The 27,360-nt window shown below is 40.6% G+C and overlaps 1 protein-coding gene across 1 annotated transcript in view; it reads right to left on the bottom strand.

The window, feature by feature from the left end:
* L3MBTL4 (L3MBTL histone methyl-lysine binding protein 4) overlaps nt 1–27,360 on the bottom strand; it is a 282,590-nt gene that overhangs the window by 153,267 nt on the left and 101,963 nt on the right. The window contains 1 exon segment of the mRNA XM_046671181.1: nt 12,610–12,735. Within this exon segment, the coding sequence (XP_046527137.1) occupies nt 12,610–12,735 (126 nt within the window).

The following is a 27,360-nucleotide window of genomic DNA, read 5'->3' as shown; positions in this document are numbered from 1 at the left end:
AACACACTCGTGTCACAAGCACCAGATCAAGAAATGAAACATTACTCCAGAAGCCCCTCCATTTACCCTCTTCCAGTCACTCCCCTCGAGGGTAACTACAGTCCTCAATTTTTATATAGTAGTAAATTTTGCCTGTTTTTGTACCTTATATTAATGAAATCATTCAGTATTTACTAGTTGTGTTTGACTCAAACGTTTAAGTCAACGTTACAGTTGTGAGCTTCATCTATGTTGTTGTGTGTGGTCCGAGTCCGTGCCTCCTCCTTGTTGTATAGCATCCATTGTGTGAGTATGCCTCAATTTATCCATCCACTGTTGGGGGTCAGTCTACCAAATGGGGTTTGGGCTGTCATAAATGGTGCTGCTGTGAACATTCTGGTACATGTCTTTTAGTGAACTTACGTACACATTTCTGTTGGGTATTTAACTAGGAATGGAATTCCTATATCTTTTGAAATTAGTTTTGGTGTTTACTACGTAGTTGATGCTTACAAGATTCTATAGTTGGGCTCTGAGATCCAACTCCACTTCTTACGTGCAGAATTATTTGTTCTCCATTCATACTGGAGCTTTCTGCAGCACGTATTATTATAACTGAGGTTAATGCCATCGTGTCTATTTCAAGGATCAGCATGATCATTTGTAGATATATGGCACTACATTATTTAGTTCGGATTATTGGTCTAGCATTTCTAATGCAATCCTAAATCCTCCTCAACTGTACCCACTGTTATCAAAGAAGGAATGTGGAAAATTCAGTGCTAACAGTGATCATAGGTGACACGGCTCTTCCATCTGGCTGCACTTAGACAGTCAGATGAATGTAAATCTGACATATGCAGGAACTGCAGTATCGTAGCAGAAATTGGAGTGCTAAGCTGTATTTATTAAATCACCAAAATGAGAACAACTGAGACAAAGGGATAATTAAAGTCATCATATTTAGCTTAATATTTTCATAACTAATGTTTTATCTCAGACTTCCGGCTTGTAAGTTTCTCAGTGATATTTCATGTTTTATAAGTACTTTCTCAGCTCTACATACCAAAGTGGAAGGAGACATCCAGGTAGTTTAGATTCTTCTTTATTACCTATAACAAATTATGAGTAACAACTACAGTTGTCTTTAAGAGTCTCGTGTGTGTGTGTGTGTGTGTGTGTGTGTGTGTGTCTATTTTGGAGCTGGGAATCAAAAGTTTAGAGTTTGAAAGGAATCCCAGAGATCATTTTGTACTACATTGTTTCAAGTGAGAAAACTTCTTAACAGTCTGCTTGCAGTTGATTATCCAGATGTCGTAGGTTTGTGTGTAGTTTACTATCAATTTCCCTTTGTGATCTTAAACTTCCTAATCTACAAGTGAGAGACATAATTTCAATTACCACTTCAGTTCCACATGTGCATCTGGGAGCAGCAGAAGAGTACCAGACGAGTAGTCAGCAGACATTTAGTTTAAAATCAGCACTTACCAACTGTGCCATGATGGGAAGACACAATTTGGCAAGACTTACTTTTTTTCATTCACAAAATAGAGATAATAAAACTTACATAATAGGGCTGCTCTGTGTATTAAATAAGAAACACATGTGAAACATTCTGTGTGTGGTTAAATGATATGCAAATATAACGTATGACTATGACTGTCATTATTATCTTGTACAATAGAGTCTTTCCAAAGGGAAAACATCAACATTCTAATTTTGTGTCAAACTTAGTCCACCCTATTGTCTGCATTGCAAGTAACTTTCAAAAATCAGTTGTACTAGCAACATTATCCTCATTCACAAAAGGCAGACTGGCCCCAGCTACGTTTTCTCCTTGGATTTTAGCCATCATATTTTAATAAAGATATTTATCTAAAATTAAGAAAACAGAGTCTCCAAAATAATGATGTGTTTAAGCTTAATTTATCTATAGGAAAGAAACTATAGAGAGTGACAAACCTCTTAGCTTAGCAATGTTACCTCTTGGGGAAAAAATAATCCATTTTAATTCACATTACAGTGTTTCCCATGCATTCAGATTAGCTGGGACAAATTCTTCAACAATTTGAGTAACTCCAGGAAATCACAGCAAGTTAACTATGGAATTATGTATATTTTTTTCCTGTGCCTAGCAGATAATGGAAGGATTGTTAATTTTGATTCAGAGTATCTTTAGGAAAGGATTATTCCAGCCCAGTTCTTTTAGCTAGCAAAAGTTTTGCAGTTATGGGCCTTTCCTTTGGAATATAGGTCCTTGACAAGATATTTACATTTAATAAACAGTGAAATTCACATACGGGTAAGTTACTTGCAACTGGAATAAGTTCTATCCAGGCAGTATGCTATAGATCTTAAGAGAATTATATTGTTATGTACATTTTAGAGTACACAATACGTAGATATTGTAACTAAAAAGGAAATGAGAAATCACCTGGGCCAGTCATCTGGTTTTGCAGATGAAAAACCCGAGGCCCAGAGATGATGTGAACTTACCCTTTGGCCAATCACCTGAAATTATAAGGAATATTCTTAAACTACTTCTAGCTAAGGGCTTAGGCCACATGACACTGTTTTTGTTTTGAAAGAATCAGTACAGAAATGACGCTTTCCACTGCAGGGATGTTTGTGTGTCAGGATCAACTAAGAGCTTCGCATCTGAAACGTCTCCCATAGCCCCTGCTGAAAGCAGACGCCTGCAGAAGTCAATGCTTGTGGGATGGTAGGACACTGTTAACAGGCCAGGAGAGCTTGTAAGGAGGTGCAACGCAATCACACGTGGAGAGACCTCACAGAGGCACAGAAGACCAGACCAGCCCCTGAGAACATACATTGCAGCATTTCTCCAGGCCTGAGGGAAGGAGGAACTGAAAATGAAAGGGAAAAGAGGAGAGACATGAGGGACACATGCAGAGGATCCAATGTCATCCAGCAGAAGTTTTGGAGAGAGGAGACTGTTAGAGTACACACGAAACTTTAAAAGATGTGGAGAAAAAAGGATCTGATATGAAGGAGGACTTTGGCCTGAAAACTGAGAGAGAACATAGCATTACAGGTAAACCAAATGACAAGAAAACCACATCCAGACACATGTAGGGGAATTGTAAAATTTCATATATATGTGTCAAGATATAAAGGTATTCTATAGGAAATCTTGATAAAAGGAGGGCAGGCTACCTCAAAGGACCATCATGCAGGCTGGCATTAGATTTTCCCAACACTACAATAAAAACTGGAAGATGATATGAACCAACATGGACAGAACTCTGACAAAGAAAAGATCTGGGCTCAAAACTTCTACCTCCTCTCAAATTGCTCGTGGGTGTGACGCATTCTCTGATATGTAAAGATTTTAAACATAATATGCAGACACCATAGACAAATTAAAACAAATCTTGAAAAAGACTGTGCTCGAACAAGTAAAAAAGGATGTTTAGTAAAGAAATCAGGAAATCGTGGCCAGAAAGGACTGAGGTTACCACTGGCACTAGTAAAATATATAGAAAGAAACATACGTCGTTGTTTGAAATGTGACTGCAAAATTCTTTGCCCTTTTATTTCTTTCCAAGAGCTGTTCTCTACTGCTGAAAAACTGGAAACAAAGAAAGAGAAGAGTAAGGTACATAATCTCAAATTCAATTAATACAAGTAGGTAAATTGGATTAGGGAAAAAAGAAGCATTTCGCATCTCAAGTTTCACCAAAAAAAGCTAAAGATTACAGTTCTAATGGCTTTGATAGGTAAATGTCGGTTTCCAAATGCATCTGAAAAACTTTACAGTAACCATTAGAATAATTAAAAGCCTTCCTTCTAAGCTAGAAGTTACCAACAAACAAAATGTTCTAGAAAAGCAAGGAATGAAAGCTTCTCCTGCTCCACCATCAGCAAAAAAATAAAAATAAAAAAGAAACAAGCAAAACATTTAAGGCAAAAAGCAAGTTGGCTTATGTACACTTTAGATAATAATTATAACAATAACTGCAAATAGGTCAAACTTTGTTACCAAGAGGAAAAGATGGTATGGGGGACTGGTTGGCCACCCCAAGGTACGTCTCTTTGGCATGAGGAATATTTTGGGCCGGTTACTTTTAAAAAATTGAAGACTTGAGAGAAACTCTGAGAAGTAGAAGTTACCCTTTGTTAAGGGATATTTACATTTGTAAAGGAAATCTCCCTCTGTAAAGGTGTCTCCCTCTCTGTGCCAGGAAGAAGGGGGGCTGACATTATCTCTAGAAACTCTTATCAATGCAGAAGGCAAGGACTTAAATCTGAATAATAACCTTACTCTTATTTACTGTGCTTTTCTGGTAATCTCCCATAACTGACTTCCCCCACCCCCAACATCCTCCTTTGTCTTTAGCTGAGGGTGGTATTTAAGATAAGAGCTTCCACCATTTTGACGAGTTGCTCAGTTTGCCTGAGCCTCTCCCATGTATACATGTTATAAAGCCTTGTTTGATTTTCTCCTGTTACTTGATCTCATGTGAATTTAATTTGTTGTCCAGTCAGAAGAACCAGGAGCGGGTAGAGGAAATGTCTTCATCCCCTACAACGGGATTTTATTTTTAACACTTTTTATGCTTTTCACAAAAAGCATACCTAAATAAAATGACAGATTGTTGACTTCACAGAAATCCACTAGCCATCTCCTGCTTTTCACTTCTGTTAGATTGCACTTTATTTCCTACGTGTACATTGTCACCTATATTTATCAGCATGTCTTGTGTGTGATCAATTTCTTCTCGGATACTTGCATAAAACTTTCAACTTCATCTTCTTCAGCATCCATAGCTGGAGCACAGACTTGGATGATGGTCATGTTCATAGGTTTTCCCAGAAGTCTGACTGATTTATCAGCCAGACCTCACATCAGAGCCCCTCACCACCTGTGCAACCTCCTGCCCCAGCACTGGAGCCACTCTGTTCTTCTGAGTCTGTCATTTCCAGAGCAGGGCCCTTTGTAGTTGTCTGACTGAAGTGTCCCGTTCCAGTCCACTGTAGTTTGCTAAGCCAAGGACGGCAATATGCAAGTGTCCAGTTTCCTGCTCCACAGACTCCTTTGCCTTGACGGTGCTCCTCGCGTTCCGTGCTCCAGTGCTGTGTGCCTTACTGCTTCGGACCTTCCTTGCACCCTTGTTCCCTGCAGCCCCTGGACGTCCTTTGGCTTTAGTCTGGCCACGTCATTAGCAACTGGGCTATTTGTATTTGTTCTTTGCTCTTCCCCAGTAACCATTTGAGTGCCTTTGGGTCTCATCTTCAAGAACTATCAAATGCTTCATTTTTTACTGTCTTGCCATAGGGTTTTCCAGGTTAAAAAAAAAAGTCTAAAAGAAAGAGAAAAAGAAAAAAATAAAGCAGAATCAAATGTCATGGAAAAATTTGGACTAGTGGTCAGAAAGGAAGCAGGAGACCATGTACAGGGTTTCTGCGAAGTCAGTAATCTGTCCATCACAAATCCATGCTTGAAGCAGCCAGACGGACAACCGTATACATGGACGTCACCAGACGGCCAATACAGAAATCAACTATATTATGTAATTAGAAGTGGGAGATGGAGAAGCTGTATTCTCTCTGCCAAAACGAGACCAGAAGCAGATTTCAGTTTGACCACGAGCTGCTACTATCACATATCAGAACAAAGCCGAAGAAGGGCACAAAAAGACTTTTAGGGCCAAATATATAGTGCAAACAATAGTCCTGAAGAATTTACAGTCCACGTAAAAACAGATTTGCATTGTTAAACTTAGTTGACCCAGAATCAGAAGAACTATGGACTGAAACCAGAAATATTAAGGAAGAATGAGAAAAAACAATGCCTGAAGTAAAAAGAAAAGACAAATCGAGATGGAATACAGAAGAAAAACTAAAAATTGTTATGGACAGGAGAGAAGCGAAAGTAGGGTTCAAATCTACACTGAGATATCGCCTCATGCCTGTCAGAATGGCTGTGATTAACAAGACAAGAAACAGCAAGTGTTGGAGAGGATGTGGAGAATAAGGGAACCCTCGTACACTGCTGGTGGGAGTGCAAACTGGTGCAGCCACTATGGAAACAATATGGAGATGTCTCAAAAAATTAAAAATAGAAATACCATATGACCCAGCTATCCCACTACTGGGTATTTATCCAAAGAACATGAAATCAATAATTTAAAAAGATACATGCACCCCTATGTTCATCGCAGCATTATTTACAATAGCCAAGACGCGGAAGCAACCCAAGAGCCCACCAATGGATGAATGGATAAAGAAGAAGTGTAACTCTATATACATAAGTATATAGAGTTAAAGCCTCTATGTACTTTATAAAATACTACTCAGCCATAGAAAAGGAAATGTTTTCTTGAAGGGGAAAGGTCTGTAAGATCAGGAGCCCAGAGGAGTTCCACAGGCCTCAATTAAAAGGATGATCGTTTAAAACAAACCATTACATGTAAAGTCAGAGAGATGGAACAAGAAATCCAAGTGCTGTACTTGTCGCTCTTTGGATAAGGGGAGCCCCAGTTCTCAGAACACTGCGGGCACCGCCCAAGATAGCTCAACAATACTGCTCCCTTTGTTTTCACTGTTAGTGTTGTTTTGTTTCAAAAAATCAACTCTTGAATACTCTCACTCATTTACTATTTTTATGTGTTTCTACTCATTCAACTTTTAGTTTGATCTTTCTTTCCTTTTTTACTCATTTTTAAAATGTTTATAACTTTTCTGGTTGAATACTTATTTTCATTCTTTCTTATTATGTCGGGTATAAATTTACCTCTGAACATACACACAGTGCCATCCCAAACGCTGATATCTTTAGTGTTCTCATTACCCTAAATGTAGATTTTCTGAGATTTAGGTTTGGGTTCCCCTTTGATCCTATGATTGCTTAAGTTATATTCATGAATGTTTTTGCATGTATTGTAGGTGATTGGGTTTTTTTCTCAACAATTTCTTGTTTTACTGTATTTGATCAGAAAATGGGTCTGAACTGTTTTGGTTTTCAGAATTCATTAAGTTGTTTGTGGCCTAATAGTCAAGTTCTGAAAAGTTCTTTTAAGTAGGTTTATTCTGTTTTCTGCTTGATATATATCTTTCAGTCAATCTTCTTCCTTTTCTAAATCATGTTACTCACATTCTGCGTGTCTGTATTTCTGTTTGGCCTACTTAAGCTATCATAGTCTTGTAGGGGCCTGGAATTGGCCACCCCAAGATATGTCTCTTTGGCATGATGATTATTTAGGGCTGGTTACTTTGCAGACAGGAAAGTAACTGAAAAGTAGAATTTACTTACCCTTTGTTAGGAGACATTTACATTGTAAAGGAGATCTCCATCTGTAAAGATGCCTCCCTCTCTGTACCAGGAAGAACGGGGATGACCTTATCTCTAGAAACTCCTATCAATACAGAATGCAAGGACTTAAATCTGCATAATAATCTTATTCCTGTTTCTGGTAACCTCCTGTAACTGACTCCTCCCACCCCCAACATCCTCCTTTGTCGTTAGCTGAAGATGATATTTAAGGTGGGGGCTTCAGCCATTTTTGGCAAGTTGCTCAGCTTGCCTGACGTCTCCCATGTATACATGTTATAAAGCTTTGTTTAATTTTCTCCTGCTATTCTGTCTCACGTGAATTTAATTTGTTCTCCAGACAGACAAACCCATAGAGGGTAGAGGAAATGTCTTCCTCCCCTACAGTCTGAAATGGATGAGTTAAAGTCTCCTCATATTATTCTGTTTCTCTTTCTATTTCCTGTGGCTATGCTTTCAGTAACATGATTCTACATCATATAATGAATAAAGACTTATGCCTGTTTTAATCTTATCGTGTAATTTAACTTTTCCTATTGCAAAGACCTCCCACTTACAGATGAGGAAACTGAGGCTAAGAAGAGTGCAGTAATTTGCCGCATATTTCATAGTAAGTGCTTGGGATGGATGTCCAACTCAGGCCAGTCTGAAGCCTTGAACCTTAACAGAGAAACTCACACACACACACACACACACACACACACATAGGGGAAATAGATGTGAAAAGAAGAAAACACCTGAAATAATTTCCTTGGTTTTTCTTGAGCTGGCAAAGCGATTCCAGATAAATCATGAATAGAGGCTGAGTTGTGCTAGAATTTTCCATGAAGAGCACTCAAAACGTCTTAGATTTTCTGGCACCCTCACTGCTGGGCAGCAGATGCTCCTTTTCTGCTGGTGTTCTTCATGGTGTGTCACCAGCTCTGCTGTCCTGCTGCCCACACAGACGTACCAGGTAAGGACTTACAGTGCAACACCCCCGTCTCTCTGTGTAAAGAGCGCAATTGCTAGTTCCTAAGTAAACTACCTTTGTTTGTTTCACAGCACAGGGGTAGATCAAGTCTTCCAGAGTCTGTGTTCTACTCATTTGGAAAAACTGTGTCTAACCCTGCACACCGGCTTGAAAGTAAATTTACATCTTGTAGTCTCAATACCGTCATCTTTAAATATTTCTATGTTAACAAATACCTCTACTTCGTTTCATTCACTATGTAAATTCATTCAAATAAAATGTAAATTGTGTGATAATTGTGGGCCAGAAGTCTTATTTTCATACAGATAAGAACTGAGGCAATTTCCTTGAAATAATGGTTTATGCAGATTTGACACGGACTCCAAACAGCTTTGACCAACACTGTTAACCACTTGACTACTTAAATGAAAACTAAAATAAACCTGTTGGAAATCCATCTAAAAAGGACACCGAGGGGTCTACCTGGTCTCTTAAAGTGATATGTTATTTTCAAGTGTCTCTAGCGATATCCTGATGTCACCATTCTCCTTGTCAGCTATCCAGAACAAGATGCTAACAATGTAAAGAGACTGTATGCTGCCTTTCAAAACACCAAACCTTCAATATCAGAACCAGAAATTGTGACATGAATTTGTAAAAACAACATTCATTACTTGTAGCACCTTCCCTGCCTGGAACAGCGGCTGAACCAGCACAGCTCCAGGCTTCCTAGGCTTCCCCAGGGCTTTAGGAGCAGAAGTCAACTGAGCTGTTGTCTCAGGCCTTAATGAAACTGAAGAGAGGTTCTGGTTTTATTTGTTTCCTTCTTTTTTTTCTTAAATGTATGAATATTTGCCTAAGAATCTTTAGGGCTAGAGACTGTAAAAAGCATCTTGTCGAATGATGACTCTTTGGTAAAGGTGCACATCTATGACAAGAGAAAAAATACTTCCATTCTGGAATATGCAAGTTTTATTAATTTAAATTCTTCAGGAAACTCAAGCCAGAGATGATTATAATAGCACACCTAGGAATCTGGGAGAGTGTAGCACCATTTTTAAATTCTCGTCTCTAACCAGCTCTTTGACACATAAGAAGAAAAATGTATAATGATAACCTTGGTGTGTTATGGTAAATTTCTAGCAGGTGTAAGGGTGTGTATGTGCATGTATGTGTGTGTATGTAGTATTTTCAATAGATACCACCAAAGATACATACTGAACAGCAATATTTTTCATCTTTAGAGCTATGTAAAATTTAGACTACAATAATAGAAATAACATGAAGACAAACCACAAAGATTATGAATGCTATCAAAACAATATTTGCCCAGTTAACTACAAGAGGATTTAAATAAATTCTTTAGTTAGACATGTAGTTACATAAGTAAATTGATTAACTTGGCAAATGACATTCAGAATGTGATGACCAAACTAAAAACAGAATTGGTAGTTTAAAAAGAAATCAATATATTAAGTGAAAATGTAAATTGTCAGTCAGTGAGTAACCTGAACTTGACAAAAACAGACGTGTCACTGAAAACGATTAAAGTGCGCGAGAGAAATGTCCACCGCCTACTGGAGCTAATCCTGTGCCGCCCACAACCTGCACCCTCCAATCACCCTCCTGACACTCAGCAACAACTCCGCTAAGAAGTCTGTCCTCATCCTTTCAACATAAAACTGTGTTAAGTAAAATCAAAGCTTTCTATCAGAATTTCTCTTCATAGCTGTTAGAATTTGTTTACCTGATTGTTTAAATGCCGTATAAAGTTTTTATAAAAAGCACTTTCAAGAACCATTCATTTCTCTAATTTTTGTCTTTTCCATTCTTGAGAGAAGCTAACTATAGGTACTCATTGCTCTTATTTTTCTTTCTGAGACAACTGGAATCATCAAGCTTTTGAAGACTTTTCTCTCATTTGCATGAGCCCTGCTCTATCACAGAAACGTCTAAGAGAGGAGAAGAGTCAGGACCCCGTCTCCCAGGAGGCCCCCTGAGCAGCCCTGTGAATGGGGAGGTCTGGAGACATAATGTCTTGTGCCCTCTAGCTCCCTAAAAACGTCTCATTCCTCTCCCTACCACACGTGTTCAGGATTTTGTTTTCTTCCCTAAGCTTCAGAGACTGCCTTTCTTTAACCTTCTCTCTGTTTTACATTCTTCTAGTCGCTTCAGAAGTTCTGAGGCCAACTTTCACAGGCTGCTGGTGGAGAAAAGCACGTCAGATATTCTCAATGGTATGTATAATCAGATTGTACAAATAAGAACAACAGTCAGACTTATTTACATCCTACTGGCTGAGGAAAGTTCAGAGGAGCTGCTGGAACAAAGTGGAGTGCACCCACTGTGACTTCGTTCACAAGGTTTTCGGAGTCCAAGGAGGGAAGGTGAATGAGCCTCACACAAGAACAGGACAGAGGCAAGTCGGCTGTGAGGAAGTGGGAGGAGGGGCTTTGAGTGAGCTGCTTGGCAATCGTGAGGAGCTGTCCAGAGTGATATTTGTTATTTCAGCCCCAGGGCCACAGAATGGTAAACTCCAGAGAGCACTGAGGAACAGATCAACAGCAATGTCATGATCCGGCTAACTTTGAGGATAATAACTCAAGTTTTGAAGAAGGCACTAAGATGGCCACTTGTTTCATCTGGAAATACCCGCAACTCAAAAATCTACCATGAGCAAGCAGAACATAGTAAACTCTCTCAGGGCTGTCTTACAGAACTTTCTGTGTTATCCAATATGGCAGCCATTAGCCACGTGTGGCTATTAAGCATTTAAAATGTGGCTAAGTGTGACTGAGTAACTGAAGTTTTAATTTTATTAAATTTAATTTAAATAGACACACACAACTAGGGACTACCATATTGGACTCTCCAGCTCTAGATTTAAAAACAAACAGAAAACACACACAAGAAAAGCCTAAGGAAGGTTTTTCATAGCCATATACCCCTAGCGATGTTTGGAAATGAATGGCTCGATCAACTCCAAGAGGGTCCTCACCTAATACAGACCACCCTCCCAATGATGTGATCGCTCCTCTCTCTGTCCCTTCCTCCATATGTCTTTTATTCACTTTCTCTTTCCCTCATACAACACTACAATGTGTCCACAAGGTCCAGTTCTACTCTCGTAAGTCATGAGTCCTACACTTTGCCCAAGTAATGTCTTTATTTCTTTTTTATGGATACTATACTATATTCTTTTCTTCTAAGTGTTAATATTCGTGTATACTATTTGGGAGTGTTTACCATTATTTCTTACAGTAACATTTGCTTTGATTCATTTAGAGCTGTTTTTAGCACTGGTTTGCAGGACCGTAACCACATTATAAAGAAGGACTTTCATTTGTATCTCTTTTTTTTTTTAAAGATTTTATTTTTTCTTTTTTCTCCCCGAAGACCCCCAGCACATAGTTGCATATTCTTCATTGTGGGTCCTTCTAGTTGTGGCATGTGGGACGCTGCCTCAGCGTGGTTTGATGAGCAGTGCCATGTCCGCTCCCAGGATTCGAACCAACGAAACACTGGGCTGCCTGCAGCGGAGCGCACGAACTTAACCACTAGGCCACGGGGCCGGCCCCTCATTTGTATCTCTTTTATTCAAACAAATGTTTTCTTGCTTCATATAATATATGACATTCTTTTCTCTTTATACTACCTATGTAGATATTTGTTTTACATATTTGTGTATTTGGACAAATTTTATGTCAATTCAGTTCAGTTTTTATTTATATATTCTTTAACTAGATTACCAATATGAATAATTCATTTATACATTATTTTACCAATTGATGGGGACAGAAAAAGCAATAAGGACTTACACATTGATTCAGACTTATTTTTTGTTACAAGAACTATCCTCCTCATACTATTATCAAACATTTAAAACAGGCATATTCTGCAGCATAATTTCACACATTATTTTCTGTTCTATCACAGAATTCTCTCATCTCCAAATGTATAAGAAATAAAGAAAAAGAAATAGGGACAAGGTGAAAACAAGATGGGAAAAAAGGTAAGAGGTTCTAGAATTTCTCTGGAAGAAACCAAGACTCAGCACTTGTCTGGAGAGAATTCGGGACTAGGGCGGGACTCAGTGGTGAGTGTACCCGAGGGAGTGTGCACTTGCAAAGAAAATGTTAGAGCACAGAGACTGTGGGAAGCGTCCTGGGTCTGGGCAAGACCTCAGCAGTCCAGGAAGGCTGTAGGATGGCAGAGGCAGGCAGACAGCCAGAAATCGCAAGGAAGGGCCTTAGGAAAACAGGGAGGGGAGTATGATGGGGAGGTGTCTGGCTCCAAGAGAGTAATTTTTGATGCTTCTTATAGCTGCTAATCTGCATGATGTTTTCATTCATGCCTGAAATAATTTAAATAGGAAAAGTTTTACCTGGGATGTCCTGAATTCCATGGGCCATGGGTATGGCCTAGTCCTCGGCACCCTGCAGTGGGACAAACAGCTTGACCTAGAAGGATTTTCACATCATTTGCTCTTTCAGGAACTAAAAGAACATACCTTGAAAACACTCTCAGTAAAGAAGAACTGTAAAGACTAAAATATGTAAATGATATTCATTGAGACATCACAGATTAAAAACAAACATCACCAAAAAACACATATGGGTTAGTTATGATGTTTCATAAAATTATTTAGCAGAAAATATCAGTGTTGTAATAGATAACGCTAACAACAACTAATACCAGGGGAAGATCAAAATAAATAGGCATTGAAGAAATTTTTTTAAGAACAAGATAAAAGAACATTCGCTTATTTCTTTCAGAGAAAAATCCTAATTAAGGCAGTACAGCCATGAGCTGGGAACCTGTGTGAGTGAGGTCTGGTTTGTGATTCCCCACGAGCTCCCACTGGACCACAGCAAGGCTCTCCCAAACGCCGGACAGACAGACACCAAGCTAGCAAATGGGGCCCGTCAAAGACAGCACACATGGCCCAACCACACTCCTCCAGTAGCTGTCAAGCTGTCTCCAGAAAGAAGTGCTTGGCCCCCACTCTATCCTGCTCTACCAACTGCAGGCCAGAGATGCATCTGTCAAGCCCAAGGGGCAATCTATCTCTAAGGAGGATCAGGATTGAAACCCCCTTGCTCTGTACTGTGATTTTCCTCAGTCTGCTCTTTCCCTCCTTCCCCCCTCACATACACACGCACAGACATCAGCTCCCAGAATGTTCTATCCCACGCTGTCAGACTGCTCTGGGCCTTATTTCCCTGACAGTCTCACACTTTCCTTCTCCCTCCCCAGCTCTCAGACTTCCATTTCCTGTTCAAGCTCCCTATTTCTTGTCCCCTTCTCAACATTTTCTCCATCTCTCAGCTGTAATTTAATCTGGCAGTTGGCTGGAGACGTTGTGTCCTGTCACCTTCTTCAGGAGAAATGTTCATTTTCTCACACCCCAAGTGCCTCAGAAGTGGTAGAGAAGTGAGTGCCCTCTTTTCCTCCCTGTGGCTCTTCTAGACTCTATTTCTTTCATATTCTTTGAGGCTGACAACACAAGCTCTATCACACTGGCCCTCTCGTTGCTCTCACCCTTTTGTCTCTGTTACCCCAGCATCAGGGAAGACCCTGCCCCCGGCTCACTGAGTTCTCCTCTGTCCCAGCCCCAACAGTCACTGTAGGCAGCCTCAGTATCCACACGGTCATACTGGTCATCCACACGATGCCCTCACAGATCATTAACCACCTCATCCCCACTGGCCTCTTCCCCAAACCCACCTGAGCCACATACACAAAGAAAACCCTCTGGATCTTGTCATCATTCAAAATAGCACTGCGTCCCAAATCACTGAGCAAACAGCCTCTCTGACTGCAAAGTCGCATTGCAGGCAGCCGGCTTGCTCAGGTATCCCAGTTGCCGATGATGTTTTCAACAGCATTGGAAGTTCCAGATCGCTGACTTCCCTGCTTTGCCATCATCAGCTCCTCTCATCACAACTCCCTCCCCTCATCTTTCGATCCCATCAACCAGTATTTGACCCTCTTCTGCAAGTAACTTAAACTCCCTTGCCTCTTTAACCTTTTGTCACATGGCTATGGAAAAAAAATAGTCAGCCATGGGTCAAGAGTACTATCCTGCCACTCTGTGTTTTGCATAAGTTCTCTTGGGAAAAAAATTACACAACAGTGCAGATAGGGTGTTAGCAAAACTCCTGTCTTCAGTGTCACCTGAGCCCCTCTCCACTGCCCAAACTCTCCCCGCACCTCCCCGCTTTGGCTCTTAGTAGCTGAGCCTGCCTGTTACTTCACTGAGGAAACAGGAGCCTGCTCCCTGTGCCGTCATTTCCCCTCCTTCCTGTCCATCACAAGGCAGGGAGCATTCTCCTCTCCCCAAAGCAAACCACCTTTTTATGTTTATGATTGGATCTCACCCACATTCCATTCTTCACAATCTCTAGGCTATCAGATATTCCACTTGCTCCTGGAATATTCAACCCTTTGCACCAACATTTAAACATACTCCTCAGATCGCACTTCTCAAGCCACATCTATGTACCTTCTGAGGTCACTAACGACCTGGATTCATCAAGCCCAACACGCACTGCTGAGCACACGCGCGCTCAACGTCCTGGCGCTGTTCATCACAGCTGGCTACCTCCTTCTCAAGTTGTGTTGGCTGCTGGCGTGGTGACATCACACACTTATGGTTTCCCTTCTGCAGAAAGGCATTCTCTTGATATCTCCTTTGCCAGCGTTTCCTCCTTTAGGCAGCCTTAAAATGTCAGAGAACCTCAAAGTTCGTTCCTGAGCCATTTATTTCCACAGTTTCGTTTACCAACCGTATGCTGTAGATGCTCATAGGGTACAGCCCAGACATTCTAAGTTCCAGATCAATACATACAACTCCATACATCTCCAGCGGGATCTCTTAAAGGCTTTTCAAATGCAACATGGTGCAAACTGAAGTAATTATCTTGTCCCCCTAACTTCCTTTTCCTCCAGAGCTGCTCATCACAATCAATGCCAGAAACCTGGAGGGAACCCTTAACATGTTTGCTCCCTCATTCCACTCCACCCCAACTTCCAATCAATTCTCAGTCTCCTAAATATTTCTTTAACCGGCCAATTTATCTTCATCTCTACTGTGACTGGCCCAATCCATGTTGCCATCATTTCCTCCTTGGAGAACTTCAGGAGCTGTTCTTAACTCATTCCAATCTATTCTCCACCTTGCAACCAGAGTGATATTTTCAAAACACAAAACATTTTGCATAGCATTAACCTCCACCACAAATTAAGTGATGATTGGTTTAATGTTTGTCTCTCTCATTAGACCATAAGCTACAAGCTTGAGTGTACTGCACCATCGTGTCACCAGCACCTCATCTGACAACAGAGTTGGTGCTCAGGAAATGCTTACTGAATGAACAGAGGAGTATCCCACAGTTCTGCTCTCAAGATGCTCATAGTCAAGAAAAGAGGCTTACATAGAAATCAGAAATCTGCATTACAGTGTGATTATGCTGCATGAAAATACTGACTGAGGCTGGGTCCCAATGTGTGATGATATTAGAACAAATATTTATACCTCAAATAAATTTTCATTAAATTTATTGAACAGTAAGAAAGTATGTCTTAGACATTTATTATGCTCTCACAACTTTGCAAAACACCTTGAGGGATAAATAGAGAGCAATAAGAGCTGTTCTATCCAAAGGCGGCTTTTAGCCACAGCTTTAAAAAAAGAAAACAACTTTTGGGGCCGGCCCCATGGCCTAATGGTTAAGTTTGCATGCTCCACTTCGGCAGCCCGGGTTTGCAGGTTGAGATCCCAGGCACGGACCTACACCACTTGTCAGCCATGCTGTGGCTATGACCACATATGAAATAGAGGAAGACCAGCACAGATGTTAGCTCAGGGCGAATCTTCCTCAAGCAAAAAGAGGAAGATTGGCAACAGATGTTAGCTCAGGGCCAATCTTCCTCACCCAAAAAAGAAAAGTTTTAAAGAAATTTGAGGAATTGATGTTTAAAAATTGTAAACAAGTTCTTAATTAAGATGTATGTTTGTGTTAGTCAGTAAATAAAAGGATCTCTGAGAAAAGAAACACAGGGCATAAATAGACTTCTCCAAACTGCGCCTCACAATCCAGCACCAAGGTGACAAACACGAAGGCCTGGAACGTGAAACCCACAAACCAACCAGCCAACCCACCAATGTTCTCCAGCAGCTGGCCCGGTGCAGCTCTGTGTGGACAACATTCCAGGAAACTCTCAATGAACTCCACTTAGTATTTTTTTTCAGGACTATTTTAATGCACTTGATTAAATGAAGGTTTAAAGTGATATTTTACACGTTCTTCAATGCATATTTATTTGTGGAGCCCTGATGGGTGTCATAATCCCCTCCTTGTTATATCTGAAAGGAGAGGTATGACCTCAACTATGGGGAGAAGAGTTATTACACTAAGAGCAGTAGCAAGGAAAATAACAAAGAAGGGGTCAAAAAGAACACGCAATGAAAATGCAGAGAAGTTACTGCAGTAACTTCCTTGGCAAATTTTGTAAGATGAAGTTTAATGGGTTGACTCAATGGCGAATTAGACAGAGAGCCATCTGTTGGGTAAAAGAAACCTGTGAATTCTATAATAGTTCATATTATTGCCTTTAGGATAAAGGGAACTTGTGATAAAAATAGTGTTTTTCCCCAGAAAAAAACCCGCACATTTTCACCCAGAATATCTTACTTGTAATGTGGATATTTAGAGAATTAGATCTCAAGAAAAAATATTCTCAGCTTGAAATCACCTCTTCAGAGAGACTGTCCCTGACCTCATTACCCTTTCTTGCCTTCTTTTTATCACTTTACTTGAAATTATCTTCCTAGTTCATCTGCTTATCCCCTGTCAGATGAGTCACGTGAGTGAGGACTTTCGCCTTATCTAACTTGTTTACCACTGTATCCCCCAGTAGATACTGAATAAGGATGATTTATGAATGAGGAAATCACCTTAAAGAAAATAACAATGAACACTGGTAAGCATTATTTTGATATATCCTGACCACAATGCTGTGAGACAATCATTATTTTATTCTCATTTCAGAACTTCGGTTGTCTAAAATCAATCTTCAGTCTCCCAAATACTGCGAGCCACTGCTATATCTAGCAGCATGAATAACTGCTAATTTATTCCACGTCTTCTACGAAAATCTTACTCAAGCAGGAGTAAAACTAATAGTAGAGTTCTTTTTGCAAGGACAGAAAAGAAATAGAAAGTATTCTTGGAAACTGGAAACTACCTGAGTAATGAACAATGCTTCAAACTACATACAGTAAGGTGTCCTCGTGGATCCCCATTCACATGCAATTACACGGTTACCATACGCAGCCAGGGCAGTCACTTTGGTTTGCACCCTATATCTACTTCCTCCTTTCTTGATAACCGAACCCTGACTGGGTTCAGAGAAGCAATCCGCCCCGCTGAGAATGCTGGCGTGCCCAGTCTCTCTCACATCCAGATGTGGCCACTCGACAATGTATCTCAGACAACAAGACCTAGGGAAAGTAACGCAGGCTGTCTATAGATGCTTTCCCTCCCGACTAAAAGGGTGCGGCTGGTGCTGCCATACCCTCCTCCTTCTCTGATCTTCACAGAACACTCATGAGGTGACAAGCCCAAGACAAAAGCAAACCTGAGGAAGAGGGCAGAGAATAAAGGAAGATAGAGCCTGGACCCAGGATAGGCCGGGGTGGACCTACCACACCAGTGTCTGTCATGTAGGAACAATAACCCTTGCTTTGATTAAACCATTGAAAACAGATTTTTTTGTGTTACCTGCAGCTGAAAAATCCCTAGGATAAAACAGCAATTTTATTTTATTTTTCCTTTTGTGAAATCAAGCATTGGTTCTAAAACAAAAACTAGAGTTGAATGTGGGCATTAGACCTATTGCTATGTAAAGATAGCAAAATCAGGAAATAAAGAGATTGTACTCTTCTCTAGAAAATGAGAAAGGAACTGTCCCTTATTTCAAAATGGCCCAAATTGGCCATCATGACTGATGTGGATGAAAAGGCTTATGATCCTACCCAGAATGAGGTAGAGACTAAGATTATCTCCCTCCTTCTGAGTAGGAAGAAGTTTCCTCTCAGATGTGTTATTTTATTTGGCATAAGGATGACCCAGAACAGAATGACGATACTGACACTGACTGAAGAAAATTAAGATGATCTATTCATTTGAACACATGTGTGAACTCCAGATTGACACTGGCCAGCATCAGAAAATAAGGATCAAGCAGCAGCATTCTTATCCTCATTTCAGCACTGATTACCCGCTGCTGAAAAAAGTATTCAGTTCAACCTGATTCATTTAGCAAGTTTTTTTTAATAGAGAAATGACATGAGCATTGGGTGGCAATATCCACTAGAGGATATAAAGAGATGTGAAGCAGATTTAAATGTTGCTGATAACGGGCAAGTTAAGATCCTTTATTCCTTCTTATTTTTTAAATAAAAATAGCCACTGAGGGTTATTCATTCATTTAAAGAGATATTGAGTGCCTGCTGTGTGCCAGACAGTATTCTGGGGACTAGAGATTTGGCAGCTAGTCAAGCAGGAAGCTCTGACCCCTTGAGGCTTACCTTCCAGTACCAAAGGCAGAATAATCAAATAAGCATGATAGGTTGCAAGACAGTGATGGTGCTGGGCAGATAGAGTGGTGTGAGGAAGAGAAAGTGACGACGGTGAAGATGCTTTCTAAGGCGGGGTAGTCAGGGAACAAGTCCTGATGTTTGAACAGGATCCTACGTGAAGTGAAGGCATGAGACGTCCTGGGACAGCAGCAGCAAGGCCAGTGTGGCTGGGGCCGCGTGGACGATGGAAAGAGCACAGAGATGAGAGCACATGGGCCACAGTGAAAGAGTCTTGTATTCTGGGTTTGATGGGAGACACTGGAAAGTATAGAGTAGGGAGCATTTCCTTCTCCTGGGAACCTGTAAAGGGCTTGAGGCAGGCTCTGCATGGTGGCATCAGAGGACAGATGGCGTCCACACCTGGTACGTGAAGCCATGAACTAGACGAGATCCCACAGGAGTTAGTGTTCATGGAGAAAAGAAGAGGCCTGAGGCCTGAGCTCTGGGAAACACAACATGTAGGGACTTAAAAAGAAGGTAGTGAGAAAGAAGGCCGAGAAGCGGCAGCCAGGGAAGTAAGAGGAAAGCCAGGAGGAATGTGTCTGCCAGTGAGCAGGCCAGTGAAAGCAGCGCGCCCAGAAGGCCTCAGCGCTGAGCGCAGGGGTGCTGAGGCCCGAAGGCCTGCACGCAGGCTGCCTGGGGCGGTGTGCAGGGCTGCGAGGAAGGGAACACGAATATTTTCAGTGAACAGATGCAAACAAGCCGGGCAGAAGTTCAAGGGAGAATGGAAGAGAGAAAAGAGGGGAAACCGTCGTTTAAACAACTTTTTGAGGAGTGTTTATATAAAAGGTGGTATAAAAGTGGGTTTGTGGTCAAGAAAGTATTTTTGTTACTGTTTTTGTTTGAGTGATGATCGAATGTTTCAGGAGAGGGAACATCTGATCACGGAGAGAGAGCGTGTAACTGGAGAGAAGTTCCCTGAGCGGGTGTGAAGTTGGGCCCAGCAGTGGGGGTTGACTGCCGGCAGGAGCAGGGCCCGCTCAGGGTCCCAGTGCCGGGAAGGCAAAGCCCCCCTGGACAGAGGAGGTGTGAGGGCTGGGCGGAGGACCAACTTCTCCACTGAGCGTTGTTATTTTCTCAGCAAAATAGGCAGTAAGATCATCAGCTAAGATTAAGAATGGAGCAAGGGAAGTAACTACTAAATCCAGGACTAAAAAACATATCAAGCAAACTGTTCAAGTATGCACATGTTCTCATTTGAAATAATTAAGCTTTCACTAACTTTATTTTGATTTGGAAACTTTTAGGTTAATATCCTGGTTTTTTCTCACCCCAGCCCCTAGGAAATTGATATTATAGTTTGCTAAGAAGATTTAATGAAATAATTATCCTTGAATGTTGGAGAATGCAAGTAATAGGCATGTCTTTCAAATTGAAATTATAAGTTAATCATACCTATTCTCCATCTCCTAATGAAATTAGGGACAATAAATACCCATTGTGCTATACTAATGAGTTTCTCAAATAGGAGAAGAAAATGGTGTAACCAAACACCATGCTTGCTTGTACTAGGTTTCAGGCTGTCCAATTTCACGATCTATAAATAGAGTGGAACAATAATTTTGTGAAGTGGAAATGCAATAAAAGAATTTTTAAAAAGGTTCCTAAAAATGTGAATGTTATCCTCACTTGATGATCCAGAAAAATCTTTAAAGTATAGCAATGACAGTATTAGTGGAGGAAGGTATACCAAGCATCTGCCCAGTGCAGGAGACTGTTTAGCAATGTGGTCGTGCCCTGAAGGATCAGGGACTGGAACCACGACAGCACTCCCTCTGGCACACAGAAACGGCCATCTGCTAAGAGGAGAGTGTGGCAGCAGTGGGCCATTTCCTAAAAGTGCCTGCACACGTCTGACAGAGCTTCCGAGGAGTAAGGGCAAAAAGCAAAACAGGTTCTTTGGGGCTTTGCTCAGTATTTAAAAGTAGATACCTGAGCAGCTGGCAAACAGCTTCTTAGCAAATTATAATAAAATGCATTTATCACATGCTGAGCTTTAAATAAGAGACAGAATAGTATAGAGGGTAATTGGTTAATTACACAAGGATCCCAGAAAAAGTGGATCTTGTGTTGAAATCTGGGTACAGTATCAGTGAACCAGAGGTTTTCTGGAAAATGTGATGACTCGACATGACACACTTGGACAAAGCATCTTGCGTCTGGTTACGTATTGGCATGAGCTGTAAGGACGGGGGACAAGACAGTAAGGAAAGCCTGAAAGATGTTAACTGACACATGGCAATAAGGACATTAAAGGGGAAAGGGAGAGAAATAGATTTCATTTGAGATATCCCACCTTCAAACTTGTCATGCTAGCATTTTAAAGTAAAGAATCTGTATCATCGATTTGTACCACAACTATTTAATTACACAAAACTAGGCTCTTTTTGTATTTCGACTAGCATAAATCTTCATGAAATTCCAACTGGTTTCGTAACCCAGTTTTTAATCTTTCAAAAAATCAGGGAAATGACACTCTTGACTGACAGAAGGGGAAAGCTGGGAGAGGTTCACACAGATCGTGCAGAAGCACGGAATTTTAAGAGTAGAAAAAAACCTTAGAGATTACTGGCACACAGAAAGATTGGATTAGGTGTCACTAAACTAAATTGAAGTAACCCTATCTCTAACTGATAACCTTACTGTGAGGGACTGAAGGGTAATGTGGCGTCTACAGGTGTTTAATACGAATACCACTTCACTAGATCATCCTATTTCATTTTTTCATTATTTTTAAGAAACAAAACAGATGCACTTGTCTTCTAAACCTTAACTTTTATACAAATTCTTTCTCAAAGATATTATAAAAAACTAAAACTACTTTCTTTTGCCCTGAACCTCCTTTAGCTTGCCTTTCATATGAAATCAACTTTCTGTTTTTTTAAAAAAATGACTAATTTGGCACTTGGTTTACGTAAATGGATTATTCCCATCCAATCTCAGTGAAAATGCTGTAAAACCACCCCTTCTCTCCTTCTCATTCATTCTCTCTCACTCTCTATCTCACTTTCTCTCTCTCTCTCCTTGTGCCTCCCTCCCCCTACTTGGCCTCACACAACGTGACAATAAATAGAAGCCACAGGATTGTAACTTATGCCTTCCTTATTCCTAGGATCTTTCTTACTCATATGAGCAGAGGTAAGGAACAGACCTAAAATATTGGGTTTCACTTCACAGTTGCTTATGAATTATTTTTGAGTTTCCCCAATCCTTGAACTGCTTTTTTCCCCTTTTACCAAAAGAGGAAATTAGTTAATAGGTTCCATTTTCATTGAAAGTGTCACGCATAATTTGCTGACTAAAAAAATCAAACTTAGTTGCTGATAGAAATATTATCTGTTTACATAACCAGACATTTATAAATATAAAAATGATTTAGAAGAATTAAACACACTCTACAATGCAAGACTCCAAGGCTGGGTGACTATAACATCTTTCCAATACACTGCAAGTTGCATCTACAGCAGTACCTATGGCATCCATGCCCTCATCAGATCAGCTCTGACCAAACACAGCCACATTCGGGACCACCATTCCCAAAAAGCTTTGGACCGTTCTTAACAGAAAATGTTTGGAGTCATTTGAGAAGCTCTTTTATCTATCTATCTACCTATCCATCTAACTTTTTTAAATATACATATATATAAAATATAATTGATAATTATATTTCTCCCCATGGCTCCTCCTCTAAACCCAACTCTACTATTAATGACATTCCCAATGGAATAACTTATCACTAGTCTTGGCAGAATAGCCATGTTTCTAATGGGCAGGGAATCCTCCACCCTGATGTCTATAATAGATGCTTGGATGAAACAGAAGGAGCAGCTCCCCTTCCCTCCAAGACCTGTGTACTAGTTTACCCACTGGTGGCTTTGAGCTAGTCTGGATCACAGAACTGAGAGCAAAGGACAGGCCCTTACTGAGCGTGAGTGCCAGTGCTGCCCCCCAGGGAGCTCCACGCAACAAAATGCGATGGACCAGACCCCTACCTACTGCCTGAGCAAAAGAGCAAACAACAACGTTCACAGTCACTATAGATCTAAAGGCACTCCATTCGGAGAACGCTCCCGTCAGAGGGTCTGACCTTCAAAGTCTAACCTGCCCGTGGCTGTTTGAGTGCCATTTCAGTCCAGTCTAGAGCAGCAAGACAGCGACACACTGTGCTCCACAAAGCCTGGGAGTCTACTAGAAGATGCAGAGACCCGGCCCGTAACTGGCACACAAAGCTGGAACGGACTCAAAGATGTTTAAATATATAAATTTCCAGGTCCTCAAAAATCAGAATTCCACAGGTTAGCTTGTGACTCTTATTTCTTGCATGTCCCCCAGCCAGGTTGGGAATCAGTGACCTAGTCCATCCACTTATTTTTGCAAATAAGGAAATAAACATTTAGAAAGCTAAAATAATTTGTGCTAGATCGTAAATCATATTATGGCAGTTAGGACAAGACTTCAAGGTTCCTAACTTGCAGATCTGTGCTCTTTTCACTCTGATACGCTGCCCAACAATTGTTATAGTCAAACTTTTATACGTATATATACACAAACTTTCTTAATCAACTATTCCTAGCTTTAAAAGATAGGAAGGGTAGCCATGCACATCGAGGTAGTCAGATATGTGAAAGGAAGAGAATGAAGTCTCAGTGATGCCACCACATTACTCAGCGATGGATGTGGGAAGGAGCATGCGCAGAGAGTCAGAGACCGCCTCTCCCCTCCTCAGCCCCCACGCGCTCCTCACAATGTGAGCAGATTCCTGAGCTTGCAATGATCCCGGTATTTAAAAATGCAGTACAGTTTTCACACAGCATGACCCTCGACTCGCGCCAAACACTTCGCCAAGCGCCCAACACATGCCAACTGTCGAATTCAGTGATGGAGGGTTGACCCGCTGTGCTGGGCTTACTGAGACAGGCTTTTCAGTAACTGTGACTAAACACATGTTTTGCCTTACTTGCTAAGTTTAGAAGATAACCCTAGAATAAGATGTGACTCTGCTGTGTTGCTGAATTTTCCCCGGCTGCCTGGCATTGTATAAAATTTGGTCAGAGATATTACATAAAAAGATTCCTCTCCTGTTCTAATGACTTCCTTTACAAAACAGGTCCACTGATATGAAAAAGAGAATGATGACTTCAAAAAAAATGATGGACGGTGTTCTTGCCAATCTAAAAACACAAACTGCACATTAAAAAATGAAAACTTGCAAAACCATTATTTTTTTTTACCCTGCTTTTTTACAATTCCTTAGGACATAAAAGCTTTTAATGTTCAGCAAAATAGTCAAGTAAAGCAGCAATAAGGAGAATGTAGGATTATTCTAGGGGAACCACGTCTTGATGAAAGGGTCAGTAACGCAGAAGGAAAAGCGGTATGCTATTAGAAGCCATGTCCTCACTCTTTATGGCTTTCGAGCATTTGGTGATTATATAAGCAACATTAAATACGAAAAATTTTTGTGAAGGAATGATGCAAGTAAAATTGGGAGCATTCTACTGAATGCTCTAGGGTGGGTGAGATGCCGCAGAAGACATCCAGGAGCCACCTCAGACAGAGTAGAGAGAGGCTACTGGCTGGTCAAAGGAGCTCTAACTTTGCATCTGCAGTCCCTCGGATGAGGAGCTCCTCGGTATCAGTCCTGTGAGCAAGTCCTGGAAGGAAAGCTCTGGATGTACAGATGCAGTGAGCTGTCAACCCAAAGCCCCATGAAAGGTGTCCTGCCATTTCTTAATTACAGTAATTTTATGTGTTGAAGTGAAACATCACTTTGCTAAAGAGAAAATTCTAATTTTTAATTTTTGGTTTGAAATAAATATCAAACAATGTATGAAAAGTAACATGTAAGCCAAAGGTTCCTAGTTCCCAAATATGCTATACCATTTTCAGTTCTATAAGTTTATCATTTGCAGTGTTCATTAAATTTTAGGTTTGTGCATATTTTTAATTTCTCGATTCTTGGTTGCTTAAAATGCAAAGTAAAATGAAAAAAAAAAATCCCCCATAATCTCTATACGGCTTCTTTCATAATGCAAATATATAATGTTTATTTTACATTAGAAAATATTTGATTCTATTTTCATTCCAGGGAGTCATTTAAGGATATATCTAAGGGACAAGTATTTTTTAATCTTTCTAATACCATGAAAGACAAGTGAGCAAAACATCTACCACTGGGCTTGTCTTAAAGCAACATCTCGTGTTGCACTCACCCCCTTCCCACCCGACTCTGCCCCCAAGTGTGAGAGCAGACTTCGGTGTGAGTAGGAGAAAGCATCTGGGGAGGAATTTCAGCCTCTTCACACCGAATCCGGGTGCCTGCGGAGCCAGAGCAGCCCTGCGGGACCCGAACCAAGGCCATGGTGGTGCCTGGTCACAGGGCCATCTCCCCTCCAGGCTTCATCATCGTGGTCGCCAGTGCGGACTACGTCCCACAGGACTTTCCAAGGCCTAGCACTGTGCTCAGAATGTTCGAGACACTAAGTAAATCTTTATTCAGTGGCAACAGCAACACTGCCCTCTATGACCCTTCCTCAAGTAATATTTTCAGGCAGTCAGTTAATCACTCAAGTTTCCGTTAATCAGGCCCTGTAGGGGGATGTAGGGGCAGGACTATAATAATTGCATCTCATCCCCTCTGTACAAGGTGAAAATTGTTTCAGAGAAATCCTGAAAGGTCTCCTGCCCCATCCAGGATCTCCACTGGACATCCATATGCTGACGTTCACAAATTGACGGCCAGATACGACTCATATACCAGGCTAGGATGCGAATCTGTTTCAATTTACTGTCAGGCCACTGAGTTATTTCATGACTTTTAGAAGTTAGTGCGTATTTGTTGTAAAGGTCGATAATTTTGCACTTAGTTTAGATACACGCTATCAGCATCTGCAGTGGATGACTAGGACCGCTCTGTCCGTGACATCCCACCCGTGAACGGTCGTGAGTGAAGCTGTCTAGCTACAAGGAGAAAATAATCTGCAAAGTTGTTCTGAGTTAGCAGTAGGCACCAAAAGAGCAAGTTTCAGAGCAAAGTCTGTAGATAAATTCTGCCCTCACACCTCCCTCCCAGGAGGGAGAGCGCACAGGAGAAGCACTTCGACAAGGAACATTTAAAACAGACAATATCATTAGGATTGTAAGTACATTTTGAAATGTACTATTTTTCCTTGATAAGTCTACAAGTAAATCTGTAATTAGGGACTTCTAAAATAGCTAATTTTTTTTAATGCAATACGCTATAATTGTCTATTAAGTCGATGAGTACTCAGAGACTCTTAAAATTGCTGATTACTTGCTCGCTGTATTTTGGAAGAATAAGTACTAAAGATTCTTGATGAAATTCTCTTTAAAATCGAATGAAATTGAAAATGTTACCTGGCTAAGTTAACAACCTTTACTTTATGCTCAGAACGACATCTATCCATCATCATATTTATCATTCCAGACCTGGACTATAATCGCATTAACTCTTATTTGATAGTCTTGTAAATTTCCATCTCCGATGGAAGAAAACTTGTCTAATTCCACAGGGTCCCAAATGTTCATTAAAGAGAGCTTTATTAATCATTCATTTCTTAACGTAGATTTAAGTATTTTCTCTCACTTAACAGGATAAACAGTGTACCAGCCATATGGTATATTTACACATCATTCAGTTACATTTATACATGTGCTGTGTAACGAACCAAATAGGATAAAAATTTAGCTATAACTTTCATCAAGTTATGTTCTATTATGCTTGTTTATGTTTAACATTTAAATAGATTAGCAATGTTCTCAAGGTCTTTAACAGAAATTATAAGGGCCATAGATATTATTATAGTTTGTACTATTATTTTATTAACACACACTTTAACTTCATAACAATGCTTCATTTAATTTACTTTGTAATCAAGCATCACAATTATTTCCAAATATAAAGCAAACAGAAGCTAAAGAAAGAACAATGACAAAATTATTTAGACGTGGAAGCCAGCTAAGAAATCTCCTTTTTCTGCCTGTCAACTCCTTATTTATGACAGTTTCCTTCGTTAGCAGTGGGGGGTGTTTTGGCCCGTGTCTCTCCTCCTAGGCCTGACTAGACTAATTCCACAGCTACTACTCAAGAATTCACACCATAAGGCTGCAGGTGAGAGCCCAGGCGGCCTCTAGAGATGCATGCTGTTGTAGCATGAGTGAATAACCAACTCTCAGATAGAGCAATGAACACGCAGGTCAACGTTTATTGGAAGCCAGATATTGGAGGAATGCTGACAGACAGAACACTCTTCGTCCCTCCACTCAGAAAGTTTACAATCTCATGGGAGCTACTGATAAAAAGCAAGGAAACAATTAAAATAATTACATATTGTGATGTGCAGTATGGAGAAGAGGAAGTGGTGCAATGGGAAATCGTAGTGGCGCTGTTCTTTAGATAATGTGGCCAGGGAAGGCCTTTCTCAGAAGGGAATATTTGAGATGAATTCTAAAGGGCGAGAAAGAATCATC

This window comes from Equus quagga, chromosome 9 (genome assembly GCF_021613505.1).
Source record: "Equus quagga isolate Etosha38 chromosome 9, UCLA_HA_Equagga_1.0, whole genome shotgun sequence".
Lineage (NCBI taxonomy): Eukaryota > Metazoa > Chordata > Mammalia > Perissodactyla > Equidae > Equus > Equus quagga.
The sequence above is the reverse complement of the archived record's forward strand: the minus strand, read 5'-3'. Positions and strand labels throughout refer to the sequence as shown.